The following is a 21,356-nucleotide window of genomic DNA, read 5'->3' on the forward strand; positions in this document are numbered from 1 at the left end:
GTGCTCCTGACAAGCTTTCTGCTCCGCTGCACAATGCAGCGCTACCGCTGAAGCCATTTCCAAAGGCAATATCTAATTTGGCTGTTGGTTTGTGTGGGTTAATGAAAAATGTATGACTCTTGCATACAACACCCTGCAGGTTCAATTACGTGTGTGAATAAGATATAGCCACGACGGGTTGAAACTGATGGCTTTTGAAAGAAAACAAATGGACATCCGCGAGAAGGCATGCACAATGGTTACTCTCACCAACAACTGCGTATCCGCCGGGAACTATGGGATATACAGTGTTGTCGGCGTGTATCCCTTCGGGGAAGACAGCGGCCATACTCTCGCCGACCAGTCGACCGAATGCAGCCCCTGTGTGACACACAGAATTAGCATTTTAGTTTTGATGACATTTTTGGGCTGACAAAAAAAACGTCAAATTTGTAACACCTGGTTGACGGATACTTACATGAGGCCACACACATTGATTCCAGAATAAAGCTGCAGTGATTTCACGAGTTTACACACACAGGCTTTAGTGACTCAGACAGTGATGAGGGATGGAAATGGAGAACATGATTGCGGGAAAAGGAAAACAACCATTAAGGGCAAACTAAAATATGATGGCTGGTATGAACACGAGAGCAAAATAACGTTCAAACGTGCTCGCTCATAAACTGCCGGACAAAAGTTTGGAATAATTAAGATTTTTTAAATAAGTCTCTTATGTTAGAATTGAATGATAGCATATTAAAATGATTTCTGAAAGATGTAAATATGCTGAAAATTCAGCTTTGACATCACAGAAATAAATTGCATTTTAAAATATATTAAAATAAACAGTTAAATATTATCGCTTTATTGTATTTTTGATTAAATAAATGTAAGCTTGGTAAGCATGAAAGAGTCTTATTTCAAAACATTTTAAAAATTGTAATCAAATCAAACTTTTGACTGGTAGACCACAATAATAGCTTGAAATGAAAACAAACAAACAAACAAAAAAGTTTCCCACAGTGTTGACTTTTAAAAACAACACACACACACACACTGTAAATCACATACCAATGAGGAAAACCGGCATGAAAGCCCCACAAGGCACAGGCATTGTTGTGGCCACAGCTGACATCCAGAACTGAAGAGAAACATTCAAGAGCCACAAGGTCACACACATGAACAAAGACACCCTTTAATAATTAAGCACCATCACACACGCAATTGTGATGCTGTACTGGAAATCAGAACGGCTGTGATTTACTTGCAGCCTGTGATGATTTTCAGCACAACAACATGACAGCAACTTTTTTATACAAGACAGTTCAATAACAAGTAGTTAATATTGAGTAACTTACATTTCAATATGACCAGATATTTTATTTATTTTTGCAACGAGAATGAAGCCAATCAAATAACAGCTGTATAATAACATGTTACATTCACATATTGCCCATTGCTGTTAACATTCATGGTCTTTATAATTTACAAAACATGGTGAGACCCACCTTCATGACAATGAAAAGGAGGAGTGTGATGAACACACTGACTTGTGGGTGCTTCCATGCCTGAGGTACGTGACTTGAGTACGCAAACTCCTCCGCAACACCTTGCTTGTACCAGGTCAGGTTGTCAAACAGTGCCACTAGAGACTCATGTTGAGTAAGCTAAATGAGGAGGCAATGCAGTTTGTTACTGAATGCATGATTACTGATCCGGAACAAATTAATCTCAGCATGAAGCACACGTGAAAGACTGAAAAAGTTTGGTTGTATAGGAAAAAAGAAAGGTATAGAGAAGGAAACCATTTTGATGAGACACACAATACATCTGAAACATCAGACCTGGCCTGCCATGAACTGTCCAAACCCTGGAGGAAAGGTGAGTGTAGAGATCAGAAGAGTGACCACTGCCGGATACACTAGTCTTCTATGGGAAGCCAAACATGAGAGAGAAAAATGGCTATTTGAATATAATAAATAAACATTTTACTATTTAATATAACATTAATAATTGAATTAATAATTTGAAAAAGTTTTATTATTAATCCAGCATTGAAAACAGAAAATATATTTAATTTGTAACATTCTTTAACAATGAAATAAACAAATTCTGAGCTAGTTCCTAACTAAAATACATGGTACAATAATAATTGCTGTTAACATTGTAAAAGAAGCACTAAAAACTAACTTTTTTAGCAAAAACTTGTTGATGGTTTTCTGTTTTCTCATAGACTCCACTATGATCCTGTTCAGGTACACAAACAACGCCCCTCCAAAACCACTGGCAATTCTGAGAAAAACATGAACAACAACTGAAACATTAATCAAAACTATGACCATTGCACATTTTACAGCCAAGAACTAAGAATCACAAACTTGTTGGATTTAAAGATTAGACATGTGAACTGAACACACAGTGTTCGAAAGCATAAGCTTTGCATATAAACAGTGCTAATGAGCTTAGACATTTTAACACAAATGTTCCTTGACAAGGAAGTTAGTTTGCATAAAATCTTACTTCCATAATTCAAATAATTCGTTTTTGGTAAAGGTGAGACACAAACCCGAGCACAGCAAAAGCTGGAAGCTCTTGTAGGTCAAAGGGAAAGTCCAGACGAAAGCGTGTTTTAAAGAGAGCTGTGATCGTCTCTGCAATATGGCGAAGAGAGATTGACAGTTAGAAATGTATGGCGAATGAATCATCTGACAGTGTTGGCTATCATAACAGGTTCCTCCCTCACCCTCATCGTTATTCCACACTGCCAGCACCCTGAAGATAAAGGCACTGAAGGTTGCAGCGAAGAATCCTCTCCAGTAGTTCCTCACGGCAAAGAACGTAGATGTGACCTCAATACTAAACAGCACTCCTGCCACAACACAGCAGATCGTCAACAAACAACTTTGCTCAAAGCTGGAGGTATACAGGGAAACGTTACTGTCGTGGATGTGATATGGCGTTATCTCCAGTGGCCAGCTATGATCACAATGTGTCTGGACTTACCTCCAATAGGGGCCGCAAAGCAACAGCCCACCCCCACGGCACAGGCGGCTGACAGCATCTCTGTGTTTCTCAGCTCATTCTGTCAGATTAACGAGAAAACCGAATACATGCAAATCCTGTTTCAAACGACTGTCGCGGTGGCATTTTGCAGGCAGCCAAGAAACAGGGTAATTACACTGACGGATACATGGCAACGACATGCGGAACAAGGTATTGCTATGAACACAATTAAAAAATGGACAAACACTGCTCTTTCATTCACTATACGCTATCTTTGGGAACGGTTTTTGCTACGGCCAGGGAGGATGAAGTCCAGTGGACTCTAGATTGCAATGGAAAAATGGTAAACTTGAGAAATAAAAATTCACAAAATGGGAGAAGAAAATAAAACTGGCTTTTTCATTTATTTTAACACTTTTAATCAATCTGATCACATGGACACACCCAAACATAATAATACCTTGCATCTTACCTTGTTTCCCTCAAAGGGCTCTTCCTTCAGCAGTAAATCAAAATAACACATATACATGTGAATATCTGAACTCGTTCAAAGGCTATCAATACTTTAAGTACTTACAGTGTTGTTTACTTGTTTCATGTCTGTATCTATAAAAAAATTATTGAAATTTATTCACATTTATTGTAATGAGAACTATAGTGTGTTGACTATGTTTGACCTACCTACCTACCTACCTACCTACCTACCTATCTATCTATCTATCTATCTATCTATCTATCTATCTATCTATCTATCTATCTATCTATCTATCTATCTATCTATCTATCTATCTATCTACCTACCTACCTACCTACCTACCTACCTACCTATCTATCTATCTATCTTCCACACTCTGCCTCCTGGGGGCAGTATGGTGTTGAAATGTGATTGGCGAGAGACTTCATTAATTGATTTGTGGGTGGAAAGTATTGTTGTTTCTCAATTCATCTACTTATACTACGCTCTAAAAGTATGTACTCTTTTTGTGAAGAAAAAGTAGATACTTTTGAGTGCGTTTCAAAAGAGTACACAAGCGTGGGGACATACTATCACGTCATATGCGTCTTTAATGGTTGCTCTCTGTCGCATCCTGTCACAGTAAATTGGCCTGTCAATCATCTTGTCACAGTTAAAATCCTCCACATTTCACGCATATTCGCCATGTTTTGTAGTTTTTTTAAAAACTTTTTACTGGTGTTCCTCTTCCAAAGCGCAATGGGTTGTGGGCAATATTAGTCTTTAGAGTGTGCATGGATCCACACTTCGAAAATCTACTGTAAATAGAACATCCGGGAACTTTTGACATACTCTTTTCAACATACTGCTTTGGGACACATTTATTCTAATCTCACATACTATTTAGGATGGATAGTATGGACATTGGGATGCAGGGTATAAAAGTTTGTGGTGTCCTTCTCAACAGTACTTCCTCTGGAGAAAGAAGTACTGAGGTTTTCCAGAGAAGTAATTTGCTCTAACTTGCTTCTTTTCCTTTTGTTTAATACTCACCGATATTTGTCACACAAATGTATTATTATTTCCTTTATTGTTTAAACCCCCAGTCTTTATGTTACTTTTGAAATAAATTGTTTCTGTATAAATAAACAACCTTACAATCCAAACAGTTTGTTTGTGCGTGTGATCCTCTTTGTGTGATGGTCAAAAATGAGCTGGCCGTGACATTATCTATCTTATCTATCTTTCTATCTAGAAAAATGATCCCCTTTATATTGGTACTAGACTATTTCTTTTACCCAGGCCCTAATTGGAGCTCATCATTCATATCCCACTATCAAAAGTGACATCCACAGGTATAAAGTGTCAGACAAATAATTATCGGCATGGCCCGTTACCCCAGACCCCCCTGCCTGACTGACTGTGTAAACATGCCATTGACATTTGCCCAATTAAAGCGCATTAAATTACAGAGGAACAGTTAAATATGTCAGAATGTTTATGGCCTCCGATTTTCTGTCAGGTTCACTCTGCGCTAACAACATGTTATTGATCCATTCCCCAGCATGCTGTGATTTCTCAGTTTACTTTGTGGGCAAAGTCCAGAGCGTTGATATGGAATCACACAAAGGCCGTTTGACTCATTTCTAGCACGATTTACAAACAGTTCCATTTACTGTGGTTGCAATTCCCAAGAGAACCGATACCTTATGCACTCTCACTAATCACAGCCTAGCGAAAAACCCTAGAGAACCCTCAGCTGCTTGTTTGTATGATACACGCAGATGAGACTAGAAGAACAAGGCCATGACGTTTCAAGTGCAGTGACATGTAAAGTGATAATACAAACACAAGTCAATGGTAACGCTTTATAATATCTCTCATTAATAGGTCATTATTAATAGGACATTTCATTAAGAGGTCTTTAACAATCATTATATGATGTTTATAGATCAATAGTTAAAGTAAAGTAATTTTATCACTGAGAAGAGGGGAAGTCTGAAAATATCAGCTTCAAACTTGGGCTATGTGCACAAAAGCACAAAATGTTGGAGCAAATTTGTTATCTAATGCAATGAAATTCATACATTTTTGAATGTGACGGTGTACAAAAGTGTTGTGTGTTGACCACTGTATATGAAATTTCTAATGATTTGATTATAAATGATTTTATGTAAAGCATAATATGTTGTAATAATGTTTGTTAATGTTCTTAATGCAGGTTATTATAAAGTGTTACCAAAATTTGAAATGTCAGAAAGTTATTGACACGAGACAGCATCACTAAAAAGCCTCTCACCATGTAGATTCCTCCAAACAAGGCCATGAATTTGCTCAACAGAGCAGCACACAGACTGGCAACATGAACAAATGGTCCCTAGAGGATGCAAAAGGAGATAGAAATAACAGATGTGATCACAGTATTTAAGCATTAGAAGGCTTATCTAGGATCAAGTATCCCCTCTCATGCACCTCTTTGCCCAGAGGCATGCCACTTCCAAGGGCACAAGTTAAGCCAATCACTTTGGCAACGAAGGTTTTGAAAGTGAGGTACTCTTTCAGCACAACACCTCGGAGGATGGTCTTCATCTCTGGGATCCCAGAGCCTTAGAGGAAGAAAAGAGGAAAGGGGTTACAAAGAGATCTGGGAACACGTAAAGGCCATTTGGCTTAAGTTGATTACGTGAGCATGGGTCAGTGTGTGCGTATCTCACCCACTGCCTGTGGCGCCAGTATCTGTGTGAAGCCGGCAGAGAAGGTGATGAGAACTACTGGATAGGTGACCCAGGCCAGGTATTGCAGCAGAATGTTACTGTGCAGACCACCATACATCCACTTCTGTGCTGCAGACACCGACACACGCCACATAATTACATCTCTGTAGACGCATAAGGTGGGTCCAAAAATTGCATACTTGTGGACTATTCTACACTATTTTTAGTACAAATAGGGTGTTCACATAGAAAATTACAAAACGACCTGGATAATGCACTTAGTTAACCAAAAAGTGTGGAATATTGGACACTTCATACACTCAACATGCACTCAACGGTCTAAAATTCGTACACTAGATGGTACGGAGCGTAGGAGGGGCTTCTATTTAAAGGTGATTCTGACACATGCCACCATTCCTGGCCACGTTCTCTGGTGTTGTAACATTCAGCCAATCAAGGGTGAGTTTCAGTGTTGTTTTGTTCGTTCTCTTATTCGTTGTCATTTTCATTTCTTGGCAGGCTAGAAACTTTGCGTTAAATGCACTGCAGTAAAAACAGAGGACAAAGTAGTCCTTTTTTCAAACAGTGTATTTTGATGTATTCCACGATCAAATTTCTACGTGTGGATTTGAGGTAACGATAGTAATGATCTTTCCCCATTAAAAGAATTTCACAAGCTTGTGCTCATAATGATTACAATATAAGGATAGCATCTGAGAGTTTTGTATGTTGACCGAAAGTTGACCGCATCAACTTTGACAATAGACTATAAAGATTATACATATAGACTATATCGATATAGACTATACATCTATCTACATTTACATGTGCTCTGTTATTTTGTTGTTAAATTATTTCAATTCATTTTCCTGCCTGATTCGACAGATGTCTTGGAATTTATACCGACACCCACTGGTGTGGATGAAAAAGCAAAAGTTATTTTATTTTAATTGAAGAAATGCCCAAAAACTAAATAATTAAAATAATAATAATAATAATACGTTAAAATTATAAAGCGTTTTTCTCAACACTTAAATCACTTTACATGGAAGGGGGAATCTCCTCAACCACCACCTGGATGATGATACGGCAGCCATATTGCGACAGAACGCCCACCACACGCCATTTTATAGGTGGAGAGGAAAGAGTGATGAAGCCAGTCAGTTTATATATTATGGGTATGATTAAATAGCCATGATGATAGACAGAGACCAATAGGCAAATTTAGCAAGAATGCTGGGGTTACATCTCTCTTTTTTTTTTAAGGACATTCTGGAATTTTTAATGAACACAGAGAATCAGGATCTCGGTTTAACGTCTCATCCAAAGTACGGTGCTTTTTGACAGTATAGTGTCTCCATCACTATCCTGGTGCGTTAAGACCCACACAAACCACAGGGTGAGCACCCCCTGCTGGCCTCACTAACACCTCTTCCAGCAGCAACCTGGTTTTCCCAACAAAAGGGATGGAATCAAAAGTGCGCATTAATTGAGTGATCACTGAGATCTTTTTTCAGTTGAATATGATCTCAGCAATCCCTCTAGTGTTTTCCCCCCATAATTAAAACCCATGAGGCAACCACCATAAGGTGGGCTACCTACTATATGGCCCTGTCTTGTATGGCGCACTTGATGTGTACTAGTGCTCTAGCAGATTTGCAATGGTCGTTGTTTGCCATTCGTCAATTTATGAGTTGGAAGTGTGCTTGTTATGCACCCTCAATGTTCTCTTCCTCCACAACACAAAAGTGTAGACTCAGAGGAGAAACAGACCCTATATAAAATAAAATAGGCCATCACTGGGGTCTTCATTTCATGTAAGTGTAAATAATTTTAAACATCTGTCAAAAGTACTAGTTGTCATATTTGTATATTTCTTGACCCTTCACTTCATGCACCTTTAGCTAATGCTGCAACATAAAAAAAAGTCGACCTTGATATGTGCCTTTTTGTTAATTGACTGAACTGCCACACCCCAGTCCTTGTAACTAAACTCATTCTTTTGCAAAAAGAGGTCAGTGAGTTGGCACCAATTCATTCAGGCATTAATGCACCTTCCATCCCAGAATGCACATGATGACAATACCTCACTGAAAAAAAACAATACTTGACTGATTAAATGACACCATCTGTACTTTCATGGAACCCTGTCAAGCAGAAAATTGTCATTTACTTTCTTTTCATTCTTTTCTCTCTCTCACCTTGCTGGCAGAAGGCAATAGTGTAGTCCATAGCCCAGCTGACCAATGCCATGAGAAGCCCCAGGAGGATGAGGAAGATCCAGTCTTCACCCACACGGGAAATCAGGAACTTCTTACACCGTGACGTACAGACTGCAGACAGACATTAAAGGGATAGTTCACCCAGAAATGACAATTCTGACATAATTTACTCACTTTTGTGTCATTCCAAACTTGTATGACTTTCTTTTGAGAAGCACAAAAGGTAAATTTATAACAATATGCTGTTTGATCTTGTCCAAGTAGTTCTAAGCAATGAGCACCAAGACACTGAAACTTAAAAGCAACATAAAAAAACGTTTATATGCTACTGTATACACTATCGTTCAAAAGTTGTGGGTAAAATTTTTTGTTTAAAAAATGCTCACCATGTTCCATAAATTTCCAAACGCAAATATATAAAACGTTTATTTTTGTGAGTGAATGCAGCACAATCGTGAACATAAATGGACAACTTTAAAGGGGATTTTCTCAATGTTTAGATTTTTTTGCCCCCCCTAGATTCCAGATTTTCAAATAGTTGTATCTCGGCCAAATATTGTCCTATCCTAACAAACCATACACCAATGGAAAGCTTATTTATTTAGCTTTCAGATTATGTATAAATCCCAATTTCAAAAAATGTACCCATGTGACTGGTTTTGTCATATCCAGGGTCACATATGGGCTACTTTTATGATGCATTTATGGTAATTGCAAGAGCAAGCAGAAACATTCTTTAAAATGTCTTCATTTTTTACTATTTTGGTTTCGTGAGACTGAGTAAATGTAGACAAAAATTTTTGAGTGATCTAATCCATTAAACACCTATAACATCCATGGTTTTTCCTTTTCTTTATAGGTCAGTCTGTGTTCACAACATAGAGATGTATGAACAGGAAATGGACAACCCAAAGAAATGACCTGAACCCAGCAGTAGCTGCACAGTATGCTTTAATGAAGTGAACAATTGCTCATAAAAGAGCTTGTTTTCCTGAATTCCCAAATTTCCAGACTCATGAGAGTGTGAAAAATTGCGCTGTTGCATAGGTGGACAGGGTTGCGGAGACCCAGACAGGAAATGGCTTGTGTTTGTGAAGATAAGACGCATCTGAAAGACAGCGGAATGGGAAGGGTCGCGGCAGGTGATGGGACACCTCTGTGAACGTGACAGAGTCGCTGCCACGCCAGCCTCAGTACCTGCTAAGTGGCTCTTCGCCCGGTTCCTCTGTGCGGGAGTTGGCACGTAGGCCGATTTGTCCTCTGAAGTGGCACAACAGATGTCTTTGCTCTCAAAATAAACCCCGTAACAATCCACAACCGAGAAAGCAATAAGCCGAACCAAATTTATCGCAATTCAAGATGCATTTTGGACATGCAAACCTGCTTATCTCCAAACTGCGCCAGACAGAAGTGCTGAGATGCAGCATATTTTGACACTTAATTGGAGTTTGAGGAATAACCGTATAAATATGCAGAGCCCATGCTTCCCCACACAGGTTTTAGTGTCTTTGACAAGTGAGTCACAGGCCAGCAGTGGAAGTGACATCCTTATGTGGAATGAATGCATAATATACCACTGTATTATAAATCCAAGATCTATTTATATTCCCAGAGCGAGTAGAAAGGTGTAGGAGGTTTGGTGAGAGGCAATAGTATCTGCCCTCACTCTGCCTGATATGACAACTCGTGCGGGATTTTCTACACTGAGTCTCCGAGCAGTACTCACAATTTCCCACGAGGGCGAGCTGGTGGACTGCTGCCAGTTCTCTGTTTTCATCCACAGATCCAAAATAATTAGCACTGAAATAGACGGATTATGTCAGCTATGGAGGTAGGACTTTACTATAAAGTTGCAGAAAGAACAAACTGCAGGATGCTGACAGCTTGTCGCAAATCTACCCCCCTCTGTCATCTTAAAATTCACAAATAAAGTCTAATTACACCAGGGAGAGCAGTATATGTGTTTATATACTCTATTCAGTATGGGCATATAGACTCTGATGCCAGATCTCACAAGACAAAACAAGCCCAAAAATACGCCAACTCAAAATAAGCTGATTTCATTATGGGATTTATTGTAGCATAAAGAAAAAAATAAAAAATAATATTTTGCACTGTATGCCATCATTTTCAAGCAAAAGTGTGTTTATAAAGTGTTGTTTTATAGAGCTGTCATAAAGAGAAACCACATTCAAAGAAAAACATACATTTTATTTCTGCCACATATGTGCATTGCTAAAAACTGTGTGTCTTTTTATGTGCGGAGGCCGCTGAAAATGTTGTCAGGGAAATTAAAAATCTAACCAGGCCATTTGAAAAATATCATCACTGTGCCAAACCCTGCTTTTATTAAAAAACAAAAAACTGACCACCTCCTAAATCAATCAATACATTTCTCTCTTTTGCATTTACACATCATTGGGGTAAAGAAAAGGCTGGGACAGACAGAAACACTGGAGGAAAGTGAATTGTTTTGTAGACTGTAGGTGGAGAAATTTGACAACTGCTATTAGCGACCCCTCATACCCTATTGATATGCAGGTCAAACACTAGCAAACCCAAATATGTGATTGTTTTCTGGAAATAGGCTCAGCAAGCACAAACCACAACAGCCCATACATTTATTTTAAAAGTATTTTATAAGTGGGCATAACAACACTACCTGCAAAGACAGCATTTTTAAAACATCATAATCACAATCCTGACCAAAGGGAAGGCATCTTATGCTCCCAGTCAACATCCCTTCTTCTTTTGGACAAAACATCGTATTTATCCTTCACAGAAAAGACAAATGAAAAAAAAAAAAAAATCCAACATGGTGAGTGAAATTAGTATCAAACGCGAAACGCAAGTAACTTTGTGGACGGATCTCGGACGCTGTTGCTATTATACCAACGGGATAAATGACTCTTGCGCCCGACGCAAATCTAAAATGAAGATTTGAAGAAAGTCTGAAGTAGCTTCATTATTCATAGGTGTGGTTTGGGCGTAACATGCAATAAACCAACGTCATCTCACATTCGCTTTAAGAGCAGGCGCGCTTGTTCCATGGCGGATTCCTATTATAACGGCGGATTTGCCAGGCGCGCTCCAGGAGCAGTTCACAGCCGAGGAGACCGACGGTCTCGTCAGGGCCGTAAAACACAGAGAAGTGACACTGGGGATGTACTGTAGAAACCCACCCAAATTAGCTTCGGTTAAACTGGCATATGATAATTTGGGTAAATGTGTAAGCTAGATTTATGCCTATTTTGTCACATCTTCATGGACACAACAATGATTTCCCTCATGTGGAATATTTTTCCTTGTAATAATGTATGATTTGCAAAAATGAAAACTGCTGCTTCTGTGTAGATGAGATAAGCAAAGTGTATGAGCGTTGTGCTCACGCTACATTATGGCCAAGCATGCGCCCTCAAAATAGCATCTGAATAACATGCGCAATGCGCCACTGACATTAGACTAGGTTTTTTCGGTCAGTGGCGGAATTGTTTTCTAAACCTGCAAAATAGCACCAGGGAACGTTTGCGCCGGAACACGCCTCCTCTTTGCGCTGAACCGCCCCCGGGAGCGAAAGTTCATTCCCTAATTTACCGACGTGCATCTGTGGAGGGAAAAGTCTGCTGTGCGCAGGTGCAAAATAGGAATGATACATGCGTCGGTGTACAAAGTCAATTGCGCTGGGTGCAAGATAGGGCCCTGTTATCTACCTTTCTCAAAACGTAAAAGTGTTGAAAAAAATAATTTAGTGTGAATAAAAATGTATTATCTATTGCTGTGTGCTATGTATTTTAATAGAGATGCACCGACTGCAATTTTCTTGGCTGATTCCGATTTCACTTTTTGTAAGTGTGACCTGCCGATACCAATTTTTTGCCGTACCATTTTCCTTTAAAGAAAAATAATTGACAGCATATACAAACAAAAATCTACTTTTCTTCAATGCAAAATATTTTCATAAAAAACAAGTAAAAAGACAATAATAAAATAAGAACAAATAAACAAATTTCAAACAGCAGCACAAATGAATGCCATAGAATAAAGGGATATATGAAGTTTTTCAGGTGGGTATACAGTATATTCAGGTAAGACATACTACAGAAATTAAAGTAATCAAATGTAAAATAATACTGGATAGGCTAGTCTTCATTGTAAAAAATAAATACAGATTAATACTTACTATTAGTTAGTTACAAAACGTAATTCAGTCAAGAGCAGAGAGTGATTTGTCTTTTCTTCTTGTATTAAAGGGTTAGTTCTCCCAAAAATGAAATTTCTGTCATTAATTACTCACCCTCATGTCGTTCCAAAGACCTTTGTTCATCTTCGAAAACACAAATGAAGATATTATCATTATCTTCCAAACAAACAAAAATAACAACTTTATTCAACAATTTCTTCATACAGGTTTGGAACAACATGAGGGTGAGTAATTGACAGAAATTTCATTTTTGGGTGAACTAACCCTTTAACATGACAGACAGCAGCAGGAATATTAGGCTGCTGTAACTTTAAGAGTTTATGCACAGATCCAATATACTGCTACACAACTTGTGTTATGTGTCTTAAATAATTAGGTTCTACAACTGACTGTATTTACCTGAATACTCACCAAGATGGGCATTTTGACATAATTTAGTGTGTATTTGACAGTTTAAGCCACTCATTTTGGTACTTGCGACTCACAAGCTGCTTAAGGACTGAGAGGTGGCTTGTGCGCACCACTTATATAGATCAGTGGTGCACGCGCTTTTGGTGTGAGTGCAAAACCTGTGGGAATTAGTAAAATGATGCGCAATACAAGCACTGTTTAATCAAAGCAAATGAGACAAGAGAGGCGGGTGTGTGTCACTTTGAGCAAGAACGCGCATCTGACATTATTGCCTGTGCCGCTGGCAACAAAACGGACCAGCTCGGAATCTGAAAGACATGAGACTGACCGGCCAGTTACAGGTGTTGTGCCGAATTTCTCCTGCCAAATTATTACCCCCCTCGTTGAAGTCAGTACCTGATTGCCTAATCCTACCCCCACCCCTAATCCTAACCCCTCCCCCACAACTAATCCTAAACCTATACTAGGGGGGTAATAATTTGGCGGGGGTCAGTATTTGGCACAACACCAGTCCGGGCCGATAATGCAGAAATTCGTCCGATTCCGGTCCTTGGCCGGTCGATCGGTGCATCTCTATAATGCTTATTAGAGTATCATGTGGTTAGCTTAGCAACAAGCTAACAGCAAATTCGTTGAACTTATGGAGTCGGAAGTCAAGTTCAATGCAGAGAGCCAGCGCTGCATATGCAGAGCGTTTCAAATCAGTCACTTATGAGGTTTCATGATGGTTGGTATGATGCAGCTTTAGAACAATGTAGGCAGAATGTGTGTGGCAGCTCGCTAGGTTTTGGAACGGTACTAGATGGAGGAATAAAACAGAAATGAGACAGAGACACACACAGAGAGAGAGAGAAGACATATGATGCCAGCTCTGTAGACCGGTGTGTAGGTAGTGAGCTGACAAGCCTCCAAACCCCTCAAACTCAGTCAAGGAGGATCAGAAGACCTCCGCTGCACGCTGTGCTGATAGATTTCTCATGCTTTTCACACTCAACAGGGAGGCGGGAAGGATGATATAGAGACAGATGCTGTGTGTCTTTGGAGATTACACAAGGCCAAAAGAGCAGTCTATTTATATGACAAGAAACCAATGAGATACCTCATTAGCACTAAAAACATTGGACTGCGAGACACTGTTGCCTATTTAATGAGGATTGTTAAATGGGTTGCCTATTTCAACTTATTTTAATAGTTTATCACAGAATTTCTATGAACGGCCACTGCTTTTGTTCAAAGCTCGCTTTTTTCCAGCCAATAATCTTATCGTACCATTAAATGGAAAAATAAATTGTCACTGGGCGAATATATTTTTCCCCTAAACTCAAATGTAACGGTCCATTTAAGACATCCTTTGGTGAACAGTGATGTATTTCTAGATACAGATGCACAGGCACACACAAAGACAGTGACTCATTACAGATACACTGCACGTCTATGTGTCTCATCTATCACCCCTAAACAGCGCAGACTGATTATGCTCCCTGCTGGTGAATGGCGAGCACTGCACTGAGGTGCAGAGGGAATTGAACAGGCTGATAAATGCTGCAAGTTGTAGTTTACAGGCTCGACAACAGCAAACGTTCAGTGTCAATGCTTGAAAAATGATTGGGGGAAATATCTCCACCATAAATGTGAAGACCATCAAGAAGCTTTTAAGATTCAGGTGATGGCCGATAAACAACGGCAGCTACACAAACCAGTGAATATTAATCACCAGTAGACGGCTATCTAGAAAGCAGGAGGTAAACCACCACATCTGCAGGCATCAAACATGACTATATCCTGTCTTACTGAACTGCTTCAAATACATGAGCAGAGCCAGATGGACCTTTCACATTGTATTTTCACTTTTTTTCATATTGATGGGAAAAATATGTGGAATCGATTTAAATATGAATCTGAATATGATCGAAATCTATGCTTTTTTAGGTAGGTGCTGATCTAGTCTTGCGTAGCCAGATCTTTAGACTGACAGCAGAAGGTCTGGACATTGCAACTTTCAATCACAGTTCTACCAATCACAGTTCGTTTTGTTCTGCGTCATGTTTAGGAACGTGAAAATGTAAAGTCGATGCCCCTACGATGACAGACCACATGAACGGCATGCATCTAATAAATTATTCATTCAAGAACGTTGTGCAGCTTTACTGCAACAATGGAACCATTCAAAAATGGCGAGACACAGGTCTCCCGGTCATCCTGTAGAATTCAACTAATCAGATGACGACTTCGAAACTCCTAAAGTGTTTCCAGTTAAGAGTGCCATATGCATCAGACGTTCAGCCAAAGGTCCGTGGGTGTGACGTCTAAGGCTGAGACTAGTGCTGATCTGGCTATACTGTTCACTAGGAAAAACTGATGAAGCTGGTTGACCAGCATGTTAACTGGAAAGTAATTCTGGTTGACTGAGGAAGTCTTGTTGGTTAAGCTGGTATAAAGGCTTGTTGGAACAGCAGCCAGGGTTTGAATTGTGTTGCCAATCGTGGGTTCTGCCTCCCTAAACCCACACAAAAGGTTGGTGGATCTCAAGTATGTATTCCTTTTACATATAAAAGAAAAATTCAAATGCTGTTTCATTAACCACAAAAGTTAAATTAATCAGAGCACAAACAGAAGTCGTGTTTGTCGGAGGGGTGTAACCATAGCAACAGCTGCTCGATCGCTGTCTGTACTATATTGACAAAACATAACAATTTTTATCACAAAATTCAATAAATAATTCAATAATTGTTTATTATAAATAATTTATCGGCGCATGTATTAAAAAAAGAGGAAATATTTTACACTCCAGTATTTTTTAACCTCTGATTTTGATGTTTAGCTTTCTGAGGACAGATTGCTGCAAAATCTCTATCCTTATTATCCAGCGATCTCATAACGTCGTGTTCAATTGACATCTGGGAAAGTGCGGACAGTCTTTCTTGCAGCATGGTTTAACACGGGTATGATTTCAACAGCTGCAGGCGCGAGATATATAAATGAAATAATGGGGAAAAATGTAAATGTTGTATCAAATCAATAGGCTATCTTGTTTGCAATAGTGCTGATGTTCGGAAATAACAGCACTTTATATTCTGTTATAAATATTAAAGGGCACCTATTATGCAAAATTCACTTTTACATGGTGTTTGAACATAAATGTGTGTTGGCAGTGTGTGAGCAAAACCACCCTAGAATGATAAAAATCCACCCAGTGGTTATTTTACAATCTCAATAAATCATAAGCACTGTCTCAGAACGAGCTGTTCTAAGATTGCTCTCACTGTGACGTAGAATTGCGCAAGCCCCACCGACGTGGTTTGATTGACACTGTGGTTACCCCGCCCTCAGTGATCTGTACACCATCGCCATTGTTTCAACGACAGCCGGTAATGTCTCCTAAGAAGAGTAACGTTAGGTGTTCTGTTTTGGGATGTAAGAATGGACATAGTAGTCTTCACTGACATCAGAGCCACTGAAAACACAGCGGATGGATTTTATTTATGAAGAAAAGGAGCCACTTAAACTTCCTAAATACGTTTATGTTTGCGCGAATCATTTTCTGCTATTGTCGTCGTCATAGGATGCCATAGGATGTCTCAACAAACAACGTCAGACAGTTTTACGTCACATATTATTTTTTGCAGCAATTACAAATGTAAATAAATTAATATAGCTCTATCTCCATAGAAAGTATATAAACATCTATCTCCCTGCAGCATATGTTTTCTGGTTCTGTAGCCATCTTCTCACATTTGCCACATAAGCACCTGTACAAGTAATGTCAACATGACGCAACAGCACCCCTCGCATAAATATAATTTAGTTTCTACTTAGCAAACGTTATCACAGTATTTGTGTGTGTGTAGTTTCAAAAAATTGCGCGAAAGTTATCATAATGTGTGTGTGTGTGTTTGCGTGTGTGTGTTGCACATCCATAATTACAAAGGGGACGCGATTAAAACTCTATATTAAGTACATAAATGTATCAAATAACCATTCCGAGACGTCTTGGTCCATTCTCATTCGTGTTTCTTCTGCCGGAGTCTCTTCATCATCTGGGTCCAGCAGGGCGGGGATATGCAGCTCATTTACATTTAAGGTGGTACACACCAAAACAGCTCTTTTTAAAACAGGTCCCAAAAATGACATTTTCAAATGGTTATAATGAATTAACTGTGGGGTATTTTGAGCTAAAACTTCACAAATACATTCTGGGGACACCCAAGACCAATATTACATCTTGTAAAAAGGGGCATAATAGGTGCCCTTTAAAAACAAGAACTCATACAGGGAAAATTTTGCCATATATAGCTTTAAATTTGGGAGCATTTTTTTATTAATTTTGGTGGCATTTTTGCCCCAAGCCTTGATAATTTCTAAGCATGGTTTGTGCGTGGTGTGATGGGGGGGATCTTTTTCGAGCACAAGCGGAGGCCCCTTCTGTTGTGAGGCCCGTTTCAAGTGAAATGGGTGAAACATAGAAAAGGCCACTACTGCCCCTTCGCAACGAACTCCGAATAATCCCTCTCTTCTAGCAACCTGTCACTCACATGAGATCACAGCAATAGCAAACGACAACAATTCAATCAATTCCTGATGGACAAAATCAAATCCTGCCCAACATTTTTTCTTCTCAAAATTAGTTTTATTAGTTTTTATAACAACAAAAGTTAACGAACATAAACAACCATATCCATATCCATCACCCCCACACACACAGAAAAAAAGCAAGTCAGAGAAACCAAATTTTTTTCTTGTTCGAGAAGCCCTTTCACTTAGATATACGCCACGAGATGATCACAACTTCCGTTTTAATGGTGACTTTAAAATGTGTTTAAGTTTCCGTTTAGCAACTGCAGGTGCCAAAATTTGGTTTAGCACGACAAACTTCAACAAAGCCTGAAAACCAGAAATGTACTGTCAGAAGTTCCATAAAAATGCCGACCCATTAAAAATCATTGAGTAATTCTCACTGACACCAGCATCCAAAACACAACAACATGACCAATGATGCTGGGATATGCTAGATCAGTGGTTCTCAATCGGGGGACTGGGGCCAACTAGGGCACCTATGAAAACGTCCAGAGGAGCCCCAATAAGTCTTAAAATGATTCAAATTTAGGCTGCATTCACAGTCACACTATCAGTTTTTTTGGAATGACAACCGCATTTACTTACAGGTGTGTGAGTCTCAAAATGTCCTGTTCACACAGCAACTTACAGTATTGTCTGTACGTGCAATGGGAGTCAAGCCCGAATTCTCTTAACATTAACCATAGTGACTGTGACCAAAGTAATATCAAAGATATTAAACTGCTGCTTTTATGGCAGCATCCATAAAACTGAAAAGTCTCATCACTTTTGACACGACAAGAGTCTAATCGAGTTCATTCGTCAAATCTTCATCAACCGACTGCGGTGTTTATATCTGGGTGGAGAGCGGAGCATTTGAGTCGCGTGTAGAGCACAAAACTGATTAGAGCAGCTCCGGTGGAGAACAGTTATTGGATTTTGGAAAATGGAAATATTGGACATTTTACAGGTAATAGAATGCGGTTGTCATTCCATAAATAACTGAGCTGTGTGTGAATGCAACTTTATTAAGGACTCAAGTACAGGCCTGACAACCGTATTCTGCTGCTGTGTGAACATGGCCTTAATCATATTACCATAATCATAATTAAAATGCTAAAAACACTAAAAAATGAAGATGTAAAACATAAAACTGACATCATACTTTTGGGTTACAGAAGTACTAGAGGTATATATCAGCTTAGATAGGAGAGCCTCTGAATATTGGCCTTGGAGTCAAGAAGGTTGAGAACCACTGTGTTATAAGGAGAGGAAAATACGGCTGTTACAATTCTGCAGGAAAAACGTGAATCTTAATGCAAAGTTCTGCTGCCGCTGATCCCGATCCCATGAGGGCCTGAACAAGAGTGTAGATGCATCACAGCAGCCAGAGTAAAGCTCTGATCTTCAGTCCATTCCCTCAAATTTATCTCCAGCAATGGCCTCACCTAATCCCCAATTCCAGCACATTCTAACTAACTCTTTCGCCTGCTGCCCTTTGTGACCCTTCTCCTCTTTCAATCCCTGCTGCCCTTCATCATTGTGAATTTGCTGGCTCTGCTTTCCTAGCTTTGCTCTGTAGCCACCACTGCAAGCTATGACGTTAGCAGAAAAGCCAGCGAGCAGTTGGCACACACGTATGTATACAACACACCCACCTTGACACTTGGCACATGGATTCTTCTCATACTCCAGCAGTTCTGGAGCCTGGCCGCGCACACTGGTGGTCCTTCGAAGCGCTCCATCCTCACGCAGACGAGCTGCCTCTTCTTTGGCATAGGCCCCCAACTCCTGTGTATAGCGTCCATACATCTGAAAGTGAGACGAAGTGAATGAAGATGTTACCTGGGAAGGAAATGAAGGGAAACCAAGCCGAAAAGTGCTTCACTGAAATAATGTCAGACTTAACAGGCTGTTCAAAAACCCTTTAAATAAATGGAGGTAGTCTGTCAGTTTCCTGTCCCTGAACACCATCCCTGCTTCACTGAAATGGTGCTATTTGTGAGATTTAAACTTAAGCATCCACATTTGGCCTAATTGGGCCATAGAAACATCCTTGTGACTGTTGATTCACTTCATATTCCTTTGGGGGAAAAGTCCACCTGACTTACAAGACCACAAGAGTTATGAATTGTTCATGTTGTTGTTGTCTCATGCACATGTTCTTCAATCTTTCATGGAGGGCTGTAACTCTTCTATAGTTACTGTGTGAGCATTTAGTAGTCTCCTAAACGGATTCACAGCTGTTACACATAAAAAAAAATACAGTTTACTTTTCTTCAAGGTATGTTCAATGCTTTGGAAATGTCCTACGTACTTGCCCCGACTGCTATTTTATATGGACCTAGGCGCAGTTCTGCTTTGAAAGTGCCTTTGCCCTGATGCCGATATGCTTTATTTAGTGTTTGGGAACGATATGTTCCCAAACACACCCAGGTGAGCTTTATTTTGATTCACGTACCTCATACCTCAGATGCAGATGCACAGATTCCGGTTAATGTGCAATTTCTGGCTTGTTGCACTGGTTAGATTAATGATAATTTACCTGTTAAAGGCAAGGCACTAAAAGCTTATTTATTCAAATATCAATTCAGAAATCAGAATAAAAGTTTGCACATTCCAGACACATTTCGTTGTAACTTTTTCTGTATTTTACATTGTGTCACGCAAGTAGGATTTTTTTTAAAGACACTAACAGTCTCATTTCAAAGGCTGCGTCCTCCAGAGTTTTCATTTGTCAGCCACATTCATTATTGAGGTTGCTTCATTTCAGAAAAGTAACCATTACATTCCAAAGTAATGGTTAATTTACATTACATGTGGAACTGGATACACTGAAGAACAAACAAGTTGTGTTAGTGGGTCATTGAATCGTTTACTTAACCACTTAGTTCAAAAACACTGATTCGTTTAGGAATGAAACACCACTATTGTGTGTTGCTCGTATATGCTCAACGGTTATTTCGGCATGTGTGACATTCCTAATTATAGACATACTAATAGTCAATAATGTTATGTGCAGTGCTTCAGGGATGATAAATTAATTCTCTCATTTAAGACAAAAGTGTTCATTTAGTGTTTGGGGCTTTTATTTGCAATGTCCTGAATTGTTATTTTATTTTTTTCTTGACAATTTGATTGGAATTTTTATAATTTTGACAGATTTCAGCAAGCTCACTCTCCTTATTTTTGAGTTACATGATTTTCTGTTAATTTAAGTATAATATAAATCTAAATATTTGTGCTTACAAATAAAAAAAGATCAAGTTCAATGGTGTAATAAAAGTAAATGTGAAAAAAGGCAAATGCATGTAAATATCTCTTATACAAACTAGTGCTATACTGTGTCTGTAATTCTTAAGTAGAAAAAGAAGAATAGATGAAATATAAGCTTTTTCTAAGCAGCTGAATAGGATGTGTATTTCTAATCTCCTGGGGCTTTACACATTAAAGCTAACAGTGTCAGAAACAGTGCTGGTTGGCTGTTTCACAGAGATATAGGAACAATACACCATCAGAATTTAAACTACTTTCACATTTTGCTGCATTGAGCTGTGGTTTGTGGTAATGTCAAATTGTGACAATTCGCCTGAGCAAATCAAATACAGTGGTTTGTTCTGTGAATGACTTTAATTTCTTTTTACTGATATCTATACTTTAATCCTCGGACCGCCCAGCACAAATTTTCTCAGGCGATATCGAGGAGAATGTGATTTAAATGGGAAATGAAACTGTTCTTCTCCTCTAAACACAAATTATTGCTTGTTATTTGATAAAGATGATGTTTGTTGTTTTGTGTTGTTTCTCCAAAATCC

At 39.1% G+C, this 21,356-nt stretch overlaps 1 protein-coding gene across 1 annotated transcript in view; it reads right to left on the minus strand.

The window, feature by feature from the left end:
- The window catches only part of clcn2a (chloride channel, voltage-sensitive 2a), a 42,818-nt gene that overhangs the window by 11,199 nt on the left and 10,263 nt on the right, over positions 1–21,356 (minus strand). Inside the window, exons 2-14 of the mRNA XM_084120811.1 lie at positions 19,200–19,353; positions 8,355–8,486; positions 6,154–6,282; positions 5,912–6,045; positions 5,739–5,816; positions 2,986–3,064; positions 2,726–2,851; positions 2,549–2,633; positions 2,173–2,274; positions 1,827–1,911; positions 1,491–1,649; positions 1,054–1,123; positions 250–360 (exon numbers count right to left, since the gene is read on the minus strand). Of these exons, the coding sequence (XP_083976937.1) occupies positions 250–360; positions 1,054–1,123; positions 1,491–1,649; positions 1,827–1,911; positions 2,173–2,274; positions 2,549–2,633; positions 2,726–2,851; positions 2,986–3,064; positions 5,739–5,816; positions 5,912–6,045; positions 6,154–6,282; positions 8,355–8,486; positions 19,200–19,353 (1,444 nt within the window). The remainder of the gene's footprint in view (positions 1–249; positions 361–1,053; positions 1,124–1,490; positions 1,650–1,826; positions 1,912–2,172; positions 2,275–2,548; positions 2,634–2,725; positions 2,852–2,985; positions 3,065–5,738; positions 5,817–5,911; positions 6,046–6,153; positions 6,283–8,354; positions 8,487–19,199; positions 19,354–21,356) is intronic.

Source organism: Abramis brama (genome assembly GCF_963993115.1).
Source record: "Abramis brama genome assembly, chromosome: 7".
In the NCBI taxonomy this organism is placed as follows: Eukaryota; Metazoa; Chordata; class Actinopteri; order Cypriniformes; family Leuciscidae; genus Abramis; species Abramis brama.